This window comes from Nannobrachium achirus (genome assembly GCF_963921795.1).
Source record: "Nannobrachium achirus genome assembly, chromosome: 12".
Lineage (NCBI taxonomy): Eukaryota > Metazoa > Chordata > Actinopteri > Myctophiformes > Myctophidae > Nannobrachium > Nannobrachium achirus.
The window spans coordinates 60,783,939-60,805,871 of NC_137832.1; the positions used below are offsets into that span (position 1 = coordinate 60,783,939).

The following is a 21,933-nucleotide window of genomic DNA, read 5'->3' on the forward strand; positions in this document are numbered from 1 at the left end:
GTCTCATACCGTAATCGCTGTAATACATAGGCTACCATTCATAGGTGATAGATCAATGTACAGCACATTTGCATTTGCATATCGGTGATTGATTGTACAATATACATGTATGTTGTTCCACAGGGTTAAGATTTTTGGAAATCTGACCTAGACTAATCTGATTGTTGCCATGGAAGATGGGCAACAACATTTCAATCTGGTTTCTTGACACTGAAACTTAAATTGTTCGATAGACCCAATATCTTATTGAAAACTAAACCTGAAATGATTGACTGTCCAGGCCTAATAGAAGTGAAATCCAGTTGATTCCTCACACAATATTGAATAAATATATACATGGATATTTTGAAGATATTAAGACATTTTTCAAAAAAATCATAATTTTGAAGGAGCCTATAGGCCTATATCGTTTTTGGGCTATTGCCAAAATCCGGAATTATGTTTTTTTTCCTTTTTTTTTTAGTCTGGTTTCTTGACACTCGAACCAAAATTGTTCTGGAAGTGTAAAATAAACTTTCACACAAATTTGAAATGAGTGTCCAGGGCAGGCACCCCACTATCAGGCACAATAGTTTTCTTTTCAATGTTAAGTTTTCAGGGGCATAAATTCCTTCTTTGTATATAAAATGTATTTTTCACTGGGCCATATTATAATGATAATCAATGTTTTACTGATTTGTGAACTAAGCCAAAGCTAAACAACGCTTGCCTGCTTAATAAACCAGACCTGGTTTCCTGTGGAAATAAGCTTAGTCTTTTCATGGATCTCCTTTTAGTAGACCTTGTACCAGTGAACTGTACCGTCATGAAACTGTACCTTTTCCTATGCAAACTTCTAATAAAGTCTTCAATCAAACCGACCGAACACAACACCACCCCCTGGCGGTAGTGGCTGGTAACGCCAGGCAAAAACAACGCACCCTGAAAATAGTCGATCTACAAGCTCACAACGCCTCACAGCCTCAAGAGCGTATGTGGGGGTATGTATGAAGTGTGAGCTTGTAGATCGGCTATTTTCACAATTCGTCTCCGTCTGATGACGTCACCATGTTTGAGTTTCCCCCGCCCCTGCTAAACAAACTGCTGCTTGCTGTCAGGCAAGCTGTTGATGTCAACTCAGAACAACTGAACAAACATGACAGCAACGATGAGTTCCAACGGGGCTGCTATGAATATGATGATGATGATCATGTATGAGGATGAGTCTGTGGACGTGCGTTATGAAGATGGATCACGGGTGCTCCTGTCACCGTGCGGTTCTGAGTTCGTACTGGTCAAAGCCCCTCCTGACCCGGCCATGCATCCTCTGTACACCGCTGAGAAGGTTCGACAGAGGACCAGGTTTGCCATTAGCACATACAAGGTACAGAAGGAGGAGCTATAATAGATCATCACATTGATGATTGACCTCAACTGTTTTAATATGTCATGTTAAGTTGTGAGCAGGGAATCGTTGACTCTGCTGTACGATGCAATATATCTGTTGTGTTTTTAACTTTCACTGTAAAACATTTGGAAGATGCTTGATCAGTGGTGGACAAAGTACTCAGCCCAGTACTTGAGTCAAAGAAGTAGACTATATAGCCTACGTACTCCTCCTAGTAAGATATATTACTTATAACGACATTGAAAGTTGCACAGTCAAATGTGTTGTTGGGGTAAAATTGTTGTGATATACATGAAATGAATGTAATACATTATCACACTTTCACAGCCATTATAGGGTTGTCTTAGCTCTGGTCCACAAGGAGAGAACTCCTATGGACCTCAGGACCAGAGCTAGGGTTGTCTGTCCGTCTGTCTGTCTTTAAAATGACATATGCTTTTAAAAATATCATTCAAAAGTATAATTTCCTAACTACAGAGGACAAATTATGTTTTTTATGTTCATGTCAATGCTGTATTGCAATTTAGACCCCCCCCCCCCCCCCCACACACACACACAGACACCCTCTCCCTTACAAAACAAGTACAATTGTCTTGAAATATAGTGGAGTGAAGGTAGGGGTGTAACGATATAGTAACTGTATCGAAATATCGTTTTTAACTTAAAAAATCGAAGTAGATTGAAATGAAAACAGCTAAAATCGAATCGTATCGTTTTATTTTGTATCGTATCGAATCGGCAGTGTAAAGAATCGATTGTATCGATACTACCTACTTGTCCATTGTATATGGCATTTTTAAGAAGAACAAATTAAAAGGAGGGGTTTAATTACTTTTCCATTCCATATAGCTACACTGGTCTCGATAAATGTGTGTAATCTCTGGGTTCATGTCAAGGTGCAGGTTTGTCAATATACAATGTCCATAATCACTGTGTTTACTTATTTATATCCATAATAATACATGTTTCCCTTAAAAACCTGCACTATCCACACCTTTCACACAGATTTAATTTCTTTGCTAAATAGTTACTATATCGATTTTAAATAATTAAATCGAATCGTATCGTATTGCCATGAATGAACCAATATCGTCCATGTATCTTATCGTCAACCATGTATCGTGATATGTATCGAATCGCTATTATAATGTATCGTTACACCCCTAAGTGAAAGTCATACCCCCAAAAAACAAATACTCAAGCTAAGTACATATAAAAGTCCATTGATGTTGTGCTAACTCATTTTTGACCCAGTCTCCCATGACCTTCTGATTTGTAGGACTTAATGGTGGATGTATTGACATTCAGGAATAAATATGCCGCTCGACCATACCTGCCGGAGGAGCTTATCCCCGTTGCTCATATAAAGGTAACAATTGGGCTTGCATATCTTTTCCTCCCCACATAATTCTGGTATGCTTGTTGTGATCTGCCTAAAGTGTTGTGCATACGCTGCTGCATAATCATCCGGGTTAGGGCTGGACCCCATGGGCAAAATCAAATATCACAAATATTTTTGACCAAATACTACAATCTCAAGATTGTGAGGATAAAATTGGATTGTGAAGATATATACATTTTCTTTTTAATGTTTAAAAAAATTGTACAAAAATATAAAAAATAGGCAATCTATATATGATATATATTGTAGATTGGCTATTTTATGAAAATATATAATACAACACTTATGCCACCTATAATGCAGGAACTAGTCTAATATAAGGATATCAATATAATTTTGATAGATTGTCCCAAGCCTAAGGGTCATTCTCAATGAGCACTATAACTAACTACTGTATAACTAACTATAACAAAATGTAGTTTTAAAATCGTTCTAAGCCAAGTAGATGGCACTGTTCACTCCAACTATATAAATAAAAAAATACAATGGTGAAAGATATAGTTATAGTTATCTTTATAGTTATTGTGCCCAGTGGGAATGGTGCTTAATCCCGTTGGCATAACAGATTAATAGATCGTCATCTTACTTTCTTTCTCTACTTTTAGCCTTTTTTCAGTATCGACTCATATGTGGAGTGGCCCGAGTTGTCTTCCTGTGATGCTGAGCTCACACCCTGTGGTGAGACAGTCATCAGGTCAGTGGACGGGCGGGCCAGCGTAACGCTGTCATCCTCGGGGGAGGAGTTCTCCGTGGAGTTCATGTGCAGCCTGAGTCAGGCTCAGAATCAGCAGCACCACGGGACGCGTGCTCGTCTAAGCGGAGAGCCTGATGGCAGATCGGTCAGTCAGCATCACCACCACCACCACCAACAGAGCAACCTGACCATTGCTGATTACCTCCAGACCACCAACGATGAAAGCAAACAGAATCAGGTTAAAGGAAAGAGAAATAATACTAATAATAAGATGGAGGAGATGCACAGATCATGTTCTCCACAGAATAGCACCCACCGCACCACTCACCACCCCAAGGTAAAGGCCCCCTAGCAAAGCATTCTACATGTCTCGTATACGTACAGTATGTACAGTATGTGTATTTATATTTGTCATGTTATGTACCTCCGACAAGGAGGTTATCTAAGGATGTCAGTTTATCTGACTGACGTATCTAAAGAAAACAGAGAAAGGAGCACAGAGGAGCAAAATAGAATTAGTATTAATCTGCCAAAAAGGGCAGATCAATACTATTTTAACCAAGGTGCCATTTGGTATGAGGGTGAGAAAGAAGAACAAAACAGAAAAAAACTACCAAGGTGGGAAAGTTCAAAAGCCTTAATTGAAATGGCTTAAGTCAATCAATCAATCAAACTTTATTACAGCCGAAGCCAAAGATAGACGTACAAACAATTAAAATATAAATTCATTTAAAATGAATAAAAAAACTAATAAAAACTTCTATAGACCCATCAAGTCGACTTTTAAAGCTAAACATCACATTTCTAAGGAGAGCCTGGAAGGTGGTGAGACCTGAGTCACAAAACAGCTGGCTGGCACTGCCACCCCTAGGCCTCTTCAGGAGGATCCTGAGTGCATCATTATAGGCTACCTTAAGCTTGCGCAAACTCTCTTTTTTATAGTTCACCCATAATGGAGCTGTATATATGAGTACAGTAGGCTCTGAACAATTTCACCTTGACCTCATCTGAGCAGTAGTAGAATGTCCTGACTAACATGTTAGCCTGCATATACAACATACGTCTCTGTCTGTGCATGTCCGAATCATCTTCCAGTTGTCATTAATCATGTGCCCCAAATATTTACAACTGTTACACACAGCAAAATGTAGCTAAATCCGGTGTATTAACATTACATTGATATGTATTGCTCATTAATATGCAGTGTCTAAATGAACAAATACAAGTTAAAAATGCTCCTGGCTGACTGGCTTCATCAAGGTGAATCACACAAGAGTCACACATTTTTAACTTTCTTGTCATGCCTCAGCCATTAAATATGTATACAAAAAAAGTAAATGCCTTTAAAATTATTTCATGAATTTCATGGCAATGGAGGTATTCTTTCAAATTCTTTCATCCTTAGAAAGAGATTAGAAACTTATTGACCTTCCTCTAGGCTCCACTGTCAGGCCAAATTAGAGTATCTCTTGGACCCTGACCCTATACAAGACACAAATGTTGCTGTGCACATTGATTGTTCTTTCCTCTAGCGCCACCAACAGGCCTAATACAATACCCCAATCTTCTGGGTGAATTCTTGTTTATGTTGTTACATGATTTCTTTGTTCTGTTCTGTTCATCCTAATCTTCTATTCTATTATGTTTATTCTCTGCTACTTCACTCTCCTTCCATCATCTCTACTAGCCAGAGAAGATGTACCGCTCCACTGCAGTGGTCCAGCATTGCTCCTGCTCTCATATCGCCCCCATGTGGCGCTACCCAGTATCTCTGGCTCGCCACCACAGGGCCGTTTGTCGATCCAAGCCTCCTGGAGATGAGGACTCCAGCCAGGCATGCAGGATGATCAACACGACAGGGGAATCCTGTGAAGAGAGGAAGTCTTGTCTTCCAGAGGCACTTCCTCTCACATGCACTTTGCCTCATCAGCACAGGTACAAGTGATAGACTTTTTAGATAGACCACTTATGCCCAAAGGTTGTACAACGGTGTTGCTCAGCAAAATAACCTATTTTTCAAGCTCTCAAAGTGTCACATCATTTTAGAAAATCTTTGGTTGGAGTTTCATTAATGTGCCAAAAAGACATACTGTACAAAATGGGGAAATGCCCAAAATATGGAACCCATGTTGAAAGTGGTTTCACTTTCAATGCATCCCCACAGCCCCATCAAGTGTAGCATTCTGTTGCTTGTAAACACAATAGTCCAGTAGCCAGCCCATAGAGCCCCATTGTGAACCCGGACATTTTGAGTACCCTTAAGTTTTATGTTAGAAATGTTGAGTATGGGTCCCCAGCAGTTAGAAACTGCCGGATGCTAACTTGCATATGTTGGGCAATTTTCATAATTAGCATAATTAGATTACATTAGCATAATCACCTATAATAATGGAAAATATGTCAAAAACCGATTGGACGATTTGAACAATATTGGAGTGGTTTTGGGGGTTATTGAGGATGCTGAATCCATTTCTGAGATTTTCTAAATTCAAAACGGCGGTTTTAAACCGGAAATGGCCATATACCAACTTAAATTGGGATGATTTTGATACTTTTTTGTTGATTTTGATTATGAATTAAATTATAAATTTGGTTATTTATACGCTTATAGATTATCTGCATTTCAAAAGCAAAATATAGACAATCCACACAAATTATTAGAACAATGACTGCCACAATAGCCTATCAAACATAGTCACTTCATCATTTGAAAAATCAACAAAAAAGTATCAAAACCATCCCAATTTAAGTTGGTATATGGCCATTTCCGGTTTAAAACGGCCATTTTGAATTTAGAAAATGTCAGAAATGGATTCAGCATCCTCAATAACCCCCAAAACCACTCCAATATTGTTCAAATCGGCCAATCAGTTTTTGACATATTTAGTGGCCAAGGCCACGAAGTGGCAATGCCTTGGCCACTCATTGTTATTGGACTTCATCACTATTATTATTATTATTCCGCCACTTTTGCTCTAGCGGCTAGACCGTGCAGTCGCTTTTTACGAAACTCGGCGGTATGGCAGAGGACTATGCCAAACGGCTAAAACGCGAAGCTCGCAACAATCGGCCAAAGGGTGGCGCTGTAGGAAGCCTTGGAAAGTGCAAACTTTGAACTGGTGTAGCTCATGCCCTGTTTCAGGTACAGCAATGAAACCTGTATACACTTATGCGTCTCCTCATGCCGAACAACTTTTACGCTCTGACTTTTGACCTCTGACCTTTACCTCTCCCACAATTTTGAATTATATGAAAAACAGTAAAAATGTATCTCCTCCTGGGATTTTCGCGTAACGTGCGCGAAACTTTTTTTACATGAACTTTGGACCAATACGGTCTGAAAACTTAGCCGGATTTTCTTTAAAGCGAAACATTATTTTGTAATAATTAACCGTATAATGCAGTTTCATGCAAATTATTCTTCTGCCTCTAAATCATACATGCAAAGTGACACGTTCATGGCAGTATGGCAGAGGACTATGCCAAACGGCTAAAACGCGAAGCTCGCAACAATCGGCCAAAGGGTGGCGCTGTAGGAAGCCTTCGAAAGTGCAAACTTTGAACTGGTGTAGCTCATGCCCTGTTTCAGGTACAGCAATGAAACCTGTATACACGTATGCGTCTCCTCATGCCGAACAACTTTTACGCTCTGACTTTTGACCTCTGACCTTTACCTCTCCCACAATTTTGAATTATATGAAAAACAGTAAAAATGTATCTCCTCCTGGGATTTTCGCGTAACGTGCGCGAAACTTTTTTTACGTGAACTTTGGACCAATACGGTCTGAGAACTTAGGCGGATTTTCTTTAAAGCGAAACATTATTTTTTAATAATTCACTCAATGTTGCAGTTATATGCAAATTATTCTTCTGCCTCTAAATCATACATGCAAAGTGACACGTTCATGGCATTTGGCAAATATGTAGAGGGTTATTCCAAATATCACTGAAAGCAATCTTACTCCAATTGGCCAAAGGGGGGCGCTATACGAAGCGTTTGAAAACTCAAACTTTAAAGGGGCATAAGTCATGCCTCGTTTCGTTTGAAGACATGCAACTTGCTTACACGTGTGCCTTGACTCAAGCGGAAGACATCTGTGTCTTTGTTAAGTAAGCTCCGCCCTTAGATTTTCCGCAATTTTGAGCAGTTTGTAAAACACTTAAACCCGCTTTTATTCCGGAACTTTCGCGTCACGTGCACAGAACTTTTTTTACATGAACTTTGGACCAATATCTAAAGATCTGTCAGATCGTTTTTTTTTTTTTAATTGAAACATGCTTTATTAATAATTCAATCAACATTGCAAGTTTTATGCAAATTATTCTTCTGCCTCTAAAACATACATGCAAAGTAAAATGTTCATGATGAACTACCGTAGAGGGTAAGTCCAAATATCACTGAAACCAAAAAGAATCATATTTGAACTGGGGACCCCCCACCCTGACGTGAGTAGGGTTTTCCCATGATCTGGGCCTTAGGCTAGATGCAGAATAGAGCTGGGACGTTCGCGAACGAATCGAATCTTTTGAACGGCTCTTTGAAGTGAACGTTGGGATCCGGTTCGCGCAGTAGAGAGCCGTTCATTTGGGGGGAGACCCCCTCCCCCCAATTCAACATCTCCTTGCTACTCCACTGAGTACTGACTGAGTACAGTGAGTGAGTGAGAGAGAGAGAGAGAACAAGTGGAGGAGCGAGTTCATTGTTGCCTGCTTGTTTTTTTTTTGGTGTTTTATGAATAACAAAAGTCAAGGTAGCTTAATTTACACACACATTTTATGAAAAGGGTAAATACTAAATTGTGATCTCAACTGTCAGCAGAGGAATGTGGTGCCACCTTGTGGATTCATGTTTAAACAAATTCTTCTTAAAAATATATAAATATACAAGGAGCCAAATGAGCCAGTCTTTTGAACGGCTCTTTTCAGTGAGCCAGATCGATGGTACTGTCTCACTTCAAAGAGCCATAAATCCCACCTCTAATGCAGAATGGTTAGGCACAGGTGTGTGTGTGTGTGTGTGTGTGTGTGTGTGTGTGTGTGTGTGTGTGTGTGTGTGTGTGTGTGTGTGTGTGTGTGTGTGTGTGTGTGTGTCTGTGTGTGTGTGTGCGGGTGTGCGTGCGTGCGTGCATGTGAACTGAATCTAACTGATGGCTTAGTTTGGTTTTCAGAAAAACTACATTTCCCAGAATGCAGCAGCTAAGATGGCTGCTTGTTGCAATCAGTTTGATTTGTCAGCACCTGGCCGCAACACAGCTTCTCCGAGTCAGGCAATCCAAATGTTTTTGCTCTTAACCACCGAGCTCTGCTTCACTGTGTAGCTGGCTCTCGAAGGGACTCTTCCATCGAGCAGTAAGCAAAACTCCACTATGTTCTCCTCTGTCGCACATTTGCTCTGTATTTTGCCACATTGCTAATGGTGGTTCTATCTGTTCCCATTGTAGGCAAATTAGGAGCTGCATCTGAGTCTTGGAAGAGAAATGGCATGTGTTAATGGAAGCAACGGCATACTGTGAAACATATGTTTCGAATGTAACCCCTGTTTGTTAAGTTCTGGAAAGAAGCATATTTTGAGTTAAAAGCCCCGGTTTTGGGAAGAACTTTATTTCATGTTTTAGGGGAACGCCCCATTGAATAAAACAACGCTTATTGCGTTTTCACCTTGAGAACTGTTTCCGTGTGCTGGTTTGGGTTCAGACTTCACAATACTTAATGTTTAAAAACTTTATTTGAAGATGTTTACTACTTGAATTATTTAAAAACATTGTGATTTAAAAGACATGCCTGAAAATGGCTAGGTTGTTAACCCTCTGTTTTGAAGGTTTACAACCTGATGACCAACTCTTCAACAAAGAGACAACTAATGAAAAAGTTGGAAAATAAAGATATTGAGTTAAAACCTTGAGGAGTTCTTTGGAACTATTTTATGTCTGTTGCATATAGTCTTTTGCATAGATGTTGTGTAGAGGTCAATTTGTGCTTTTACCAATAACTATGCCGATTAGTGTAAAATCGGCAGAGTCTCTGTCATTTATAGCGCCACCAGAAGGCCGAAAACGCATTCTTCAATATTACTCCTTCAGATTTTATCCGATAATCACACAAATGGGCACACAGTATCTCTACAGTGATGTAATCATGACGGATTTGTCCAATATCATATTCTATCTAATTGGATAACATTGAATTCCAAGGTTTGCAGGATTGCTCCTTTTTGAACAAAATGTCTCAAACGCAGCCTGCTATTTGTGTGAGATTCTGCACGCACATTCCCACTAGGCCAAGGAACAGATGCCACCCTTCTCACATTGGCCTGTTATAGCGCCACCAGCGGGTCAATTTTTGCAAAACCCATTTTTGGAACAAAATGCCTCAAATCCCGCATGCAGCGTCCGATTGCCGTGAAAGGCCAAAGAACATGTGGTACCCTTTTGACTTTTGCCTATTATAGTCACCACTAGGCCAAAAAAAAAAACACCTGACCTGCCGGAGACCTGTTCGGAAGAACACTGCTTCCAGTTTTTCTTTGATGTCTTCTTTGCTTTCCCTTGATGCTTTTTTGCTTTCCTACTTTTTCTACCTTGGCCACTTTATCGCTGCTTGCAGCTATATTTTTCATTATTATAGGTGATTATGCTAATTAAAGCTAATTATGCTAATTATGAAAATTGCCCAACATATGCAAGTTAGCATCCGGCAGTTTTTAACTGCGTGGGACCCATACTCAACATTTCTAACATAAAACTTTAGGGTACTCAAAATGTCCGGGTTCACTTTCTGGCTACTAGACTACAACCCACCAAAAAATAAAATAAAAGAAAAAAGCTTTCCGTTGCCTCTAAACAACTGGCCAGGTCCAACACAAAGCAGCCCAACTCCTCCTCACTCTTCATCTCCGTCTTTCAGCACTTGCCAACGGGGGAACGGGCTGTGTTTCGAACCCAAAAGGTTGACATACAGAAATATATAAAACATCCAGAAATTATAAATGCTGGCAGAAGTATCTCTGCAGACACTGACACTGGCGCAGGCTACCAATGGGACGAGGGTAATTATTACAGAGTAGAGTCATTTTAGGATGGGTTTATGCTATTTCAAGGGGGGAGAGATCCTGCTCGGTATACATTTAAGCATGTAAATTCATGTGATTTGCTGATTTTAATACATTTAACTAGAATTTGAATCTTGATCATCTGTGTTAGGTGGAAGTTCAGCGGCCCCCTCATGTCAGATGAAGAACATTCAGACCTTACGTCAGAACTGCTCAAAGTGATATGGTGTCAATGAGTGATCTACAGGTATTGTGTTGTACTGAGATTTCAGTTTTTATTTAAGAAAAATGTGTTTTAGGATTCTTTGGATTGATTGATTGATTGATTGATTTGATTGAAAACTTTATTAGAAGTTTGCATAGGAAAAGGTACAGTTTCATGACGGTACAGTTCACTGGTACAAGGTCTACTAAAAGGAGATCCATGAAAAGACTAAGCTTATTTCCACTGGAAACCATTGAAGTATCTCATATAACATTGAATGACAGACAAATAGAACACAGTACTATGCAGTAGATATGTAAAGAAAAACAAAAAAGAAAACAGTAAGTCTAAACAAACAGTATATACAAAGAAGGGGCAGGGGAGGGTAGGGTTGGGCTAGGTTAGTTTTTTACCAGTTGCGAACGGCTGCTGCCTGTAAGTGATTTTTCAGGGCAATTTTAAAGGATGCTAGTGATCCACACTCCTTTATGACCTTCGGTAAGGCTTTCCACGTTTTGGTGGTATAGCAGAAAAAAGAGTTTGACCCTTTGTTGGTTTTGACTCTGGGTTGAAAGTGATCTGTGGCGCTGATTGGTGCATATATATATGTGGGTGTGTGTGTCCTTCTGTCCTACTGTATGTAGGATTCTCAGTGGAACTATTCCAGTCATAGAGGTTTCCCTGGGTGACGGATCAGTCATCCGGTCTAACGGTGTCCGTAACAGCTATTTCACCCACCACAGAACTGAGCCCCATTCAGTGGAGGTAAACGGTCATGAACCTAATTTATTTCATCTACAACAAATAGCAAAAATTGCTCATGTGATTGATGCCTTGTGAGCTTGTAGATCTGGAATGTTTGGCTCCTTGTCCGGTTTTACTGTCAATACAGCTGTTTTTGTTAATTCTAGGATGAATTAATTACTTCATTGCTTATGTACATAATGTATGCATAGAAAAGGTTTAGTTATAAGCTTTTCAAATACATGTGTTTCCCCACTACTAGACTAATTTAGCAGGCCTGTCTCATACGTTTCTCATCAGTAACAGTAGTAAGGTGGTACTCCTCCTCCTTTTTATTATATAACATTTTACCAAAGTCGGTGAAATACAATTACAGTGTTTAACTTCAAAGGATTGTCTTGATTGTCTGTTGTGTATTTTGTTTCTATTTGACCCAATGCGAAAGAGCTCACTCTTGATTGCTCGCGGTACATTTTATGTACACTGGAAGTGTTTTTTTCCACTGCCTTTACAATAAAACCCAATCCAAAAATCCCACTTTCACAAAATAGAAATGATTATGATTGTATGCATGGTCTTCCAGGTGACAGAGGTAACGTATCATCTAAACAGCCTCCCACCAGATATACCCGGACAGGTGTACTCTTTGGGCTCTATTGTGAGTCTTGCAAGCAGGTAAGCTTGAGCTTGAGCTTTTTCATTTCAAAGACCTCCAGTTTGTTATACATTGGATGTAGGTTGTAGATGATGCCACATCATTGTTGACCCGACATCCTATAGCAGTGGTTCTCAACCTTTTCTGGCCGCGACCCCCAAACTAATATTTTAACTGGGGACCCCCCCACCCTGACGAGCACTAAGAGTTGAGGCATTACATTTTGTATAACATGGTTCTATTGTGAAAATAGCAGATCTACATGCTCACAACGCCTTGCGTTGCGAGGCGTTGTGAGCATGTAGATTGGCTATTTTCACAATTTCTTGTCTCTAATATTTGACAATTTGGCCAATGTTTAATTTGTCATTATAGAAGTATTGAAAAGTCCTTTAATTGTCACTTTAGAAATGTGCAGATACCCTCTATACACTTAAAATGTATATGTTGGTTTGTTTACTGTTGAGTGAGAAAACAATGTTGCACATTAAGTTAATCATCTGGGGACCCCCCAAAATAATCTGGGGACCCCCCTGGGGGTCCCGACCCACAGGTTGAGAACCACTGTCCTATAGTACAGTATGTATAGTTTCAATGTACATATTATAGATTTTCTTTAGTTATTCTACTGTTAGACTGAAGACAAGTTTCTCGATTTACCTATGATCCTAGATTACTATTTCTATGCATTTGATGTGTTACCTTGCGCTGTCCTTGCTTATTGTAAATCGCTCTGGATTAAGAGCGTCTTCTAAAGGCCTAAATTGTAATTGTAATGGTAACACTCTTTCATCCTTGTCTTTTACAAACATGTTGCATTGTTTGCAGGATCCTAACTTGCTACAACCAGGCCAGTGTCTCATTAACGCTTTCAGCCACACCCAGCTGTTTGGAACAGGTTAAAGTGTTGATCTACACAGTCATGATACATGTTATGTTAAAGCTGCAATCCATAACATTTCTCTATTAGTGAATTTTGACTAATCTGTAAATGGTAGAAAATGTAACTTAAACACACAACTGTGGTTGTTGTTGTTGGTCTCCCTGCTCCTCTATTGAGAAATCTTGTGGTAGCTGGTAGGACATGAATGTTAAGGATTGCGGTTTTAATGTTATCAGTAGTGTTGCGCATTAGGGATGGGCAATATAATCAATATCACAATATTCTATTTTCCAATACTGTATCGATACTCCAGGCTGTAGTATCGCACACGCGCACACACACACACACACACACACACACACACACACACACACACACACACACACACACACACACACACACACACAATCACACACAGTCACACACACACACACACACACACACACACACACACACACACATACACACACCCCTCTGTTTCCATGCATAGAAAAAGGAGTGGACTCCTTTAGATAGATTAAATTATATCGCAATATGTATCTTATCGCAATATATCATTGTGACCCAAGTATCGTGATATCTTATTGTGAGGTTCTTGCCAATACCCATCCCTATTGCGCATGTAAGCTTGTGTAAAACAGTTACTTGTATTTGTTTGACCACTTTTTGTCAACTCTTAATTTTGTTGTATTCTATTGAACAGGAGAGACATCTTTCTCAGCCAGTGTCATTTGCACAAGAGGTATGCAGTGGTGCAGCTGTACAACATGACGTTTTGGTGCCACAGATGGAACAAAGCCGGTGAGCATGGTGTTTCACTGGCAAAGTTTCAGATGTTTGCACATTATTTCAAGTTCTTAGATTTTTTATTCTATTTTTCTTTTTTTCAAAAATAGAGAATATAGCAGATCTACAAGCTCCCAACACATTGCTTTGCGACGTGCATTATATATAATATTGCAATTTATTGTATGATAGTTTATTGGGCTTTACAGTAAGTGTTTTTAAATAAAAGGAACTGCTGTTTATGTTAATTTACTTTATTTCCACTTTCAGGTCAAACCTCGTAGATACAGAACTGGAGAAGATAAAACGATTTAACTGTATCCTTGAGGTTTTATATGGCTATCATGGTTCAGTGGGCTGCTGGGTGCATACATAGATATTTTGGGGGAGTTGGAATTTCTACTCAAGCTATAGCATTCTCTAGTAATTGACACTCATGTTGTCGTTGTAATCAGCCTTGGTTGACACTACCGAATAAACACCTTCTTTAACGTCTTACCAGTTCTGCTGGAGAACAGCCATCTGCCTGGAACTCCTAGAAGTTCTCTTGAGAAGAAGATGGGTAACACAATGGAAGCAGTGACTTCTAGTGAACCAGTGGATGACCACTGCATTGCTGAGGCCCTCCAGAGAACATCCAAAGCTATACAGGACATTGACTCACTCCTTTCAGCAACCACACTCCTTTGAGACAGTTCTGACCTTCACGACCCATGGTTCTGAGAACTTCTGACACATTCCTTTCAGCATCCACACTCTTGAAACAGTTCTTACACACTCCTATCAGCAAGCAGACTCATGTGAAACAGAGCTGCTTAAAAGAGGTATTTGCAAAAAAGAGTCTTCAGCTCATTGTCAAAGTTTACTTTGGTACAGCTGTTGGCACTTGGGAAAGTGATTGCACCTTTTTCGAGGGAATGGCATGTGTACCCACTCCATGAAATACAGTAAAATGTCCTTATTGATGATGAGATGTATGACAACTGTTTTAGATATCTGTCGATCATAATACATATGTTATTTTAATATTAAAAGTTTATCACCTTGACGAAGCAGTCTTAGTGAATTAATTATTACCTGTGGTAATAAGAAAATGTGCAAGATTGAAGACAAAGCGGTAAAGCACTGATATTATCGAAAGCCAACAATGATTTGTTTCGTTTACACACAAAAAGTTACCAGCTTTGCGCAGAGTTAGCAGCTTATTTTGCACCATCCACTCAAATGTGACAATTTGCAGTTGATTTGCGGTTAGCTGGGGATGTTTACCCTGTAAATGGAACCAAATAGGCCTGTAAACAATTGACTGCATTGAGAACCTCATAGGGAAGAGTGCAGCCGTGGAACTATCTGGTTCTTCTGGATGACCACACAAACTGGACAAAACAAAAACATGCATCTAAAAGTTAATGAGTGACAAGGATTGTCAGACGCATGGCAGTGGCATGGTCCTGTTCCACACTCTGTGTATGTGATAAGATAAACATTATTGTCTAGGACACACTTTATATCCGCTGTTAAAAAATACAATGACATAGTACCTACATTCAGTACAGTGCATACACAGACTGCCAGAGGTTTGTGTGTGTTTGTTGTAGGAAATTACTTCACTCTCACACCTACTGTATATCACACACATCTTGCCTAATGGTTCCTTCTCACGACATGCTAAAAAGATGTTGACTCATGTGAAGTCAGAATTGGGAAGTAGATCAGATCGTGCACACGCCCTCAGTGAGCTGCTCTGCACAACACCATACAGTACACTGTATGCTGACTGATGGTGAGACTGTTTGTTTATTTTAAATTATTATGTAATTTATCAGCCCATGAATTGTCAGATGTAGTTCTGCATATAATGTGTTGAGCAGGGGTCTTCAACGTTTTCAGGTCAAGGACCCCTTAGTTGAGAGAGAGATGCAGCAGGGACCCCCACAACCTTTTCATAGATTCCATATCGTTTCATTGTTTGACAGCACGATCATCAGTGTATTTTGGATTCATATTAATGTGTGTTTTCAGATATTTAACCACTTGAACCGTCAATACTTAATTAACTTGACCTTTCACTATGAACTTGGTCTGCTCTTTTTCCCCTCTACACCAAAGCTCTTTGCCGAAAATAGCCGATCTACACGCTCACAACGCCTCCCAGTGCAAGGCATTGTGAGCTTGTAGATCTGCTATTTTTGGCTAAAGTTCTCAGAATATGGACGCTAGGGTTCAAGTGGTGAATATAAAAAAAGTTTTTCTCATACAAAGATTTGGAGGACCCCCTGTAGTGACTCTGAGGACCCCCTAGGGGTCCCAGACCCCCTGTTGAAGACCCCTGGTGTAGAGTGAGTAAAGGACAATTGTCACTGAATATTCATAGAAACTACTTCTCATTTCTTGTCTCGTTAAAACATTGTGACATTCATTGCACTTCCTGCATTGACACAGTGTCTGTGAAGGACTACAGTATCACAGTATCTCTGGGCAGATGAACATCCTCACAACGTATTGCATACGGTATGTATTTTTCTGAGTTGCATGGAAAGATGCTGTCATGTATTTTTTTTTCTTCTCCATGTGTGTGTATAATGGTAAATTAATGATTTGTCTCTTAGGTCTCATAGTCTCTTCACTTGATTGCCTCTTGCCCATTTTGGGCAGGAAAGATAATCAAACATAATGGCACGCATGAGTCAGTTCAACACAGGAGGCAGCCCTGCTATTGAGGACGATCAGCCCAAACTTGCAACTAAGCCCAGGGTAGGGTCTGCCCTACAAGCCAAGATGGCCTTTCTAGAGAGGACTATATCGCAGGGTGCTATGGCCACCCCCGGTAGCGCCTCCACTCCCAAGCCTGTTATGCGGACCCTTGTTGAGGCTTCTCGGACAGAGGATGTCGAGCCCTCTTTCCCCAAGCCATCGGCACTTAGATGGAAGCCTCCAGAGACACCTGGAAACAGCGAGCCTTCTGCGATCCCCAGGCTTCCAGTGATCAAACCACCAGTGAACGCCATGTTCAACAAGGCAAAGGTGTTTCCTGCCCCAGGCAACCCTCCGTGGATGAAAGAGCGTGATACGCAATCTACCGCCGGTGACCCTAATCTCCCGGACGTCCCCAAACCCAAACTCCCAGGATTCCCCAAACCCCCAGATGACCCGAAACCCAATCTCCCGGACGTCCCCAAACCCAAACTCCCAGGATTCCCCAAACCCCCAGATGCCCCGAAACCCAATCTCCCAGAAGTCCCCAAACCCAAACTCCCAGGATTCCCCAAACTCCCAGACGCCCCGAAACCCAATCTCCCAGATGTCCCCAAACCCAAACTCCCAGGATTCCCCAAACTCCCAGATGCCCTGACACCCAGTCTCCCGGACGTCCCCAAACCCAAACTCCCGGGCATCCCCAAACTCCCAGACGCCCCCAAACCCCAACTTCCAGATGCCCCCAAACCGAAGACACCCAACACCTCACCACCACAGGTGTTCCATTTTGCCCAAACCCAGAAACCCAGCTTGATATCTATCAACACTTCTATGCCTCCTCCTCCTCCCTTCCACCCGCAAAACTCTTTTACCAAAGGGGAAGGTGTAACAGGAAGTATTGCCGTGTTGAAAGAGGGTCTCCGAACTTTGAACCCAAGTAACTTTGCAATCCCCAAACCGCCAACAACCCAGAAACCGCCTGGAACACCAGATGAACCTTTTTCACTAATGGAGAGTACAGATCCTTCTCTTCCGAAGAAGAAGCCCCTTCCTAATAAGTTTGCTCTTGGAAATCCTCCACAGAAGCCTAATAGGCCACCTGATGTAGACTTACAGCGGTTCCAAAAGAACGGAGTATCTCTGAATGATGGTGAGAGACCCTAATGTTGATGTGAGATTGAACACTTTTCATTGTTTTAAGTAATATGACACATTCCACATTATTCCACGTTCATTATCCTGATTGTAGTTGGTTCATGTCTGGTCGTTTGTTCCTTGTTCTTCAAAGTACATGGTATATATGTGGAGTAATGATTGAATTTTGAGAGCATTTGTATGTGATACTGTAGGTCCATGGCATACAACAGGATCTCTCCAGACCAAGGCTTTCAACGATGTCCGCTCACTTGCCATGTAAGTACAGCCATCACAATACTACCATGTCTTATAATGCTCTCTCGGGTCCTTGTGGGGGTTTCAGGGGTCTCCAGCTAAATTATTGATAGTTAAACAAATGGACCATTTCAGAGCAGTAACTGAGAGTATACGAATGGAACCAAATTAACTCTGTAGAAAGTTATACATTTAGAGTATTTTATTTTATATTTGGTTGCTGTCGTGTGGAAACCTTGTATGTCTGTCCAAAACCTCAAACCTTTTTTGAGCTTGTAGAGCTGCTATTTTCGCTATTTTTGTGTGACATTGTTGTAAGTAGGGCATTCATTTACAAAAAAAAAAGATACCCAATTATTGCTAAATAATCAGTGCTTGCAATCTTATGGGTGAGCCAAACCATGCGTTGTAGAATTATCGGTAACACTTTACTATAAGGTAGTTAATGCTTAACTAACACTTTATTCCTGATTAACTAATCAATTAATCATGAATTCATCATGACAAATCATCAAGTAATGTTGGAATAGCTATTACTTAACTAACTTAATCTATCAGTAGTTAAGACTATGTTAGTTAATAGTTAGTTAACATCAACCATATTATGGATGATTTGTAGATCTTATATTGGACTGGATCCAGTCCAATATGGCCTGGAAGAGACCCCTGGAAGTTTTAGACCAACCAGTATCACCGGGTCAACACACTAATCCTACCCGCAAATGAAGCACTCAGCCTGGGCATAGAATTGACCAGAAAAAACAGATCTACAAACCATCCATAATGTGGTTGATGTTAACTAACTATTAACTATAGATTAAGTTAGTTAAGTAATAGCTATTCCAACATTACTTGATGATTTGTCATGATGAATTCATGATTGATTGATTAGTTAATCAGGAATAAAGTGTTAGTTAAGCATTAACTAAGTGTATTACTTTGTACCTTAAGTAAAGTGTTACCGAATTATCATACCTGAAGTCACATGATCAGAAATCCGTTTTTTTTTTAGTGAATGAAGCCAGAGATATTCTGCAGGCATGCAATGCAGTGACTGTTTCTTCTTCATTGCAACTGATGTCCTTGACATGAAATGTTTGAGAACCACTGACATAGAAACATAGGTTTAAAAAAAGAAGAAGAAGGATTTAGAAGAAAGTGCAGCGCTGTGAGCTTGTATATCTGCTATCTTTTAATAGTTAGGGTCTAAATGGGTTAAGTAATATGACAATTTCCACATTATTCCACGTTCATTGACCGTGGAATATACGGTATATGCTATGAAGAATAAGCAAAGTGTCTTGATCCTTGCTTCCTTTACTTTCCTTTTTGTTTTTGTTTGGTTTTGTTTTCTCTCTCTCTCCTTTAGACATTAATTTCATCTTCTCTGTTTTTTTAAAAGGGTTTGCATAATAAGCTATGGCTCCAGCCTGTACCTTTTTGGTCAGAAATGTTTTTTTTTTTTTGTTTTTTTCTTTAAGACTAGTTTTCTTTGTATTTACCATGACACCACAAAAACTGAAATAAACTAAACTAAAGATTGTGGTTGAATGAAAAGGAAAACCACACACCTACAGTATATCCAACACAACTGATGTGTGGGTGAAGAAAAGGAGAACCACACACCTAGATTCATCGCAAGTGATGTGTGGGGTGAATGATAATGAAAACCACACACACAGACCTATAATCACGCAGTCAGACAGACGCTCGTATTGCCCTGGACTGACTGTGTTGCTTCCAGGTTGCTTCAAAGGAAAGAGAGCAAAGGAGACAAACGGCATTAAGAGAACCACACATCATTAATACTGAACAGCCACCACAGCCTCTGAATAGGTCTTCTGTTTGACACAGGAAGCTGATTTAACAGAAATACTGTAGCCTATCAGTAGTCTGACACTTTCATAACGAGGATTGAGGAACATCTCTAAACATGATTCAGTTGTGAAGCTGTTCTTTCGGCTGTAACTACAATATCCATACATGCTGCTTCAGGTGGTAAACAAGCTGTAGCTGTGCTACGAAATGTACACCTTTTTTTCTTTTTCTCATTATTACAAGTTCAGGTTATTTTCAGTTTGAGCTTTGAAGTGTGTTCAAATGTCTCCTTGCAACATTGCTTTAGCAACTGTTCTTCCTCATCGTGTTGCAGGAGCCCACAGCCACAGGTGGAAGAGGACGAGTGGAGCTCCGATGATGACAACTATGACGACATCGAGGAGGTCATAAATCCCACGCCGTCTCTTCCCTCTCGAGGTGCTGGTTGATTTTCACATCAAATTCTGGGCCCTGGGTACGAGGATTCACTACGGGCCCCCCATGAATGTTCTTCATAGGGGAGGGGGTTTAACCCATTTAGACTGAGAACGCATTATTACGCTTTCATGTTAAGGACCCCCAAAATGATATGTATTTGGCCACGGACCCCCATCTCAAAATATGTTGTTCCAGGGACCGCCCAGAAGCAAAATTTGAGTTACAAATGTTTGCTTAAAAAATACATACACTTTTCAAAAATAGCAGATCTACTTTACTTTACTTTACTTTATTATGGATCCCCATTAGCACTTGCCTGAGCATGGCTATTCTTCCTGGGGTCCGTCATCACATACAGTACAGTACACACATCCTGTACAACAACTACATACAGCATACAATACAACATATATGACAGAGACAATAGTTAACTTACAAAAGTTAAGAAGTACAATTTTGAAAATTAATTCCTTGTATATTTCATGATAGGGTTTTTTTTTTTTTTTTGTATTAATAATAATAATATCTTATTATAGATCAGATGAGGAAGTTTCAGTTGTCCAGAACAAAGCTGAAACAGAGCAGACAATGCAACAGCAGACCACTCATCCATGCTCATGAAAAATTGTTATATACTGTTTTACCATCCTTTTAAATCCCTCTTTAGTGTTCGCTTCAATAATATAACCTGGCAGTGAATTCCAACTTAAAATAGATCTATACATAACAGTCTTCTGTATAACAGAGCTTTTCACTGTAGGTAAATTAAACCTACCTTCTGTTGCATGTCTTGTTTGATATTCATGATTTGCACAATGTTTTAATAAGCTATTATATAATATTTTTGGTGACTGTGTACATTTTATGTTTCTGATGAAATTTAAAAGGAAATACGTTGACCTTTGACTAACAGTCAACCATCTCAGCCTGTCATGCATGTCTTGTACCTCTACCTCTGTCTTGTGCCTCTACAAGCTCGCAGCGCGGCACTCGGTGCCGCGCTGTGAGCGGTGCGAAGCGACCCGTTTTGAGCTTGTAGATCTGCTACTTTTGCTATTTTTGAATTTGAATCTTGAAAAGTAGCTGTTTTGGACATATGAGGTTTGCACCAGACTCAGAGACGGTCAGTTGACATCTCACAAATTAATGTAATTTTATCCCCTTAAAAATTTGAAGTATTAAGAAAGACGATTGTCATGATAACCCTGTGTTCTGTTCTCTTTGCAGAGCATCTATCGCAGCAGAATGAGGTAAACCTTATTCCACACATTACAGACCAGATGAAATGAAAAATGTGTTTTTCACTTTTTAGAGCAGGGGTCAGCAACCTTTTTTAAATGAAGTGCCGTGTTTTTTTTTAGACACTAGAGGGTGGTGCTGTATGTTGAATAAACTGAACAAACATGGAAGATGCATTAAAACCAATTCCATTTTATAGCTGAAGAGTATATTAAAATATGTTTCTGAAAACATTTGGGGTGAGAAATATGTAGTAACAGATCCAGCACGGCCTTGTTTGATATTTTCTTTTACTTTGTGGTTTGAGCAGGGGTGTCGCACCAAATTCTAGACCCTGGGTATGAGGATTCACTGCGGGCCCCCCATGAATGTTTGTGTTTGTGCTTTAATTATTGAAAAATAGCAGATATACAAGCTCACAGCGCGGCACTTGGTGCCGCGCTGCGAGCTCGTAGATCTGCTCTTTTTGAAAAATCGTTAGAATTTGTGTCTTTGAATATTTCAAATCCTTCTAAGTTTTTTTTGAAAACCTATGTTTCTTTGTC

The 21,933-nt window shown here is 40.0% G+C and overlaps 1 protein-coding gene across 1 annotated transcript; it reads left to right on the plus strand.

The window, feature by feature from the left end:
* Positions 1–1,174: 1,174 nt before the first annotated feature.
* On the plus strand, positions 1,175–14,693 carry cUnh5orf34 (chromosome Un C5orf34 homolog; the record flags this gene model as incomplete). Its single annotated transcript, XM_080738811.1, has 12 exons — positions 1,175–1,363; positions 2,667–2,756; positions 3,395–3,820; positions 5,171–5,418; positions 8,652–8,769; positions 10,712–10,749; positions 11,381–11,501; positions 12,064–12,155; positions 12,964–13,104; positions 13,210–13,212; positions 13,722–13,819; positions 14,307–14,693. The coding sequence occupies 12 exons, from the start codon at positions 1,175–1,177 to the stop codon at positions 14,492–14,494; spliced, it is 1,752 nt and encodes a 583-aa protein (XP_080594937.1). The 3' UTR covers positions 14,495–14,693.
* Positions 14,694–21,933: the final 7,240 nt, after the last annotated feature.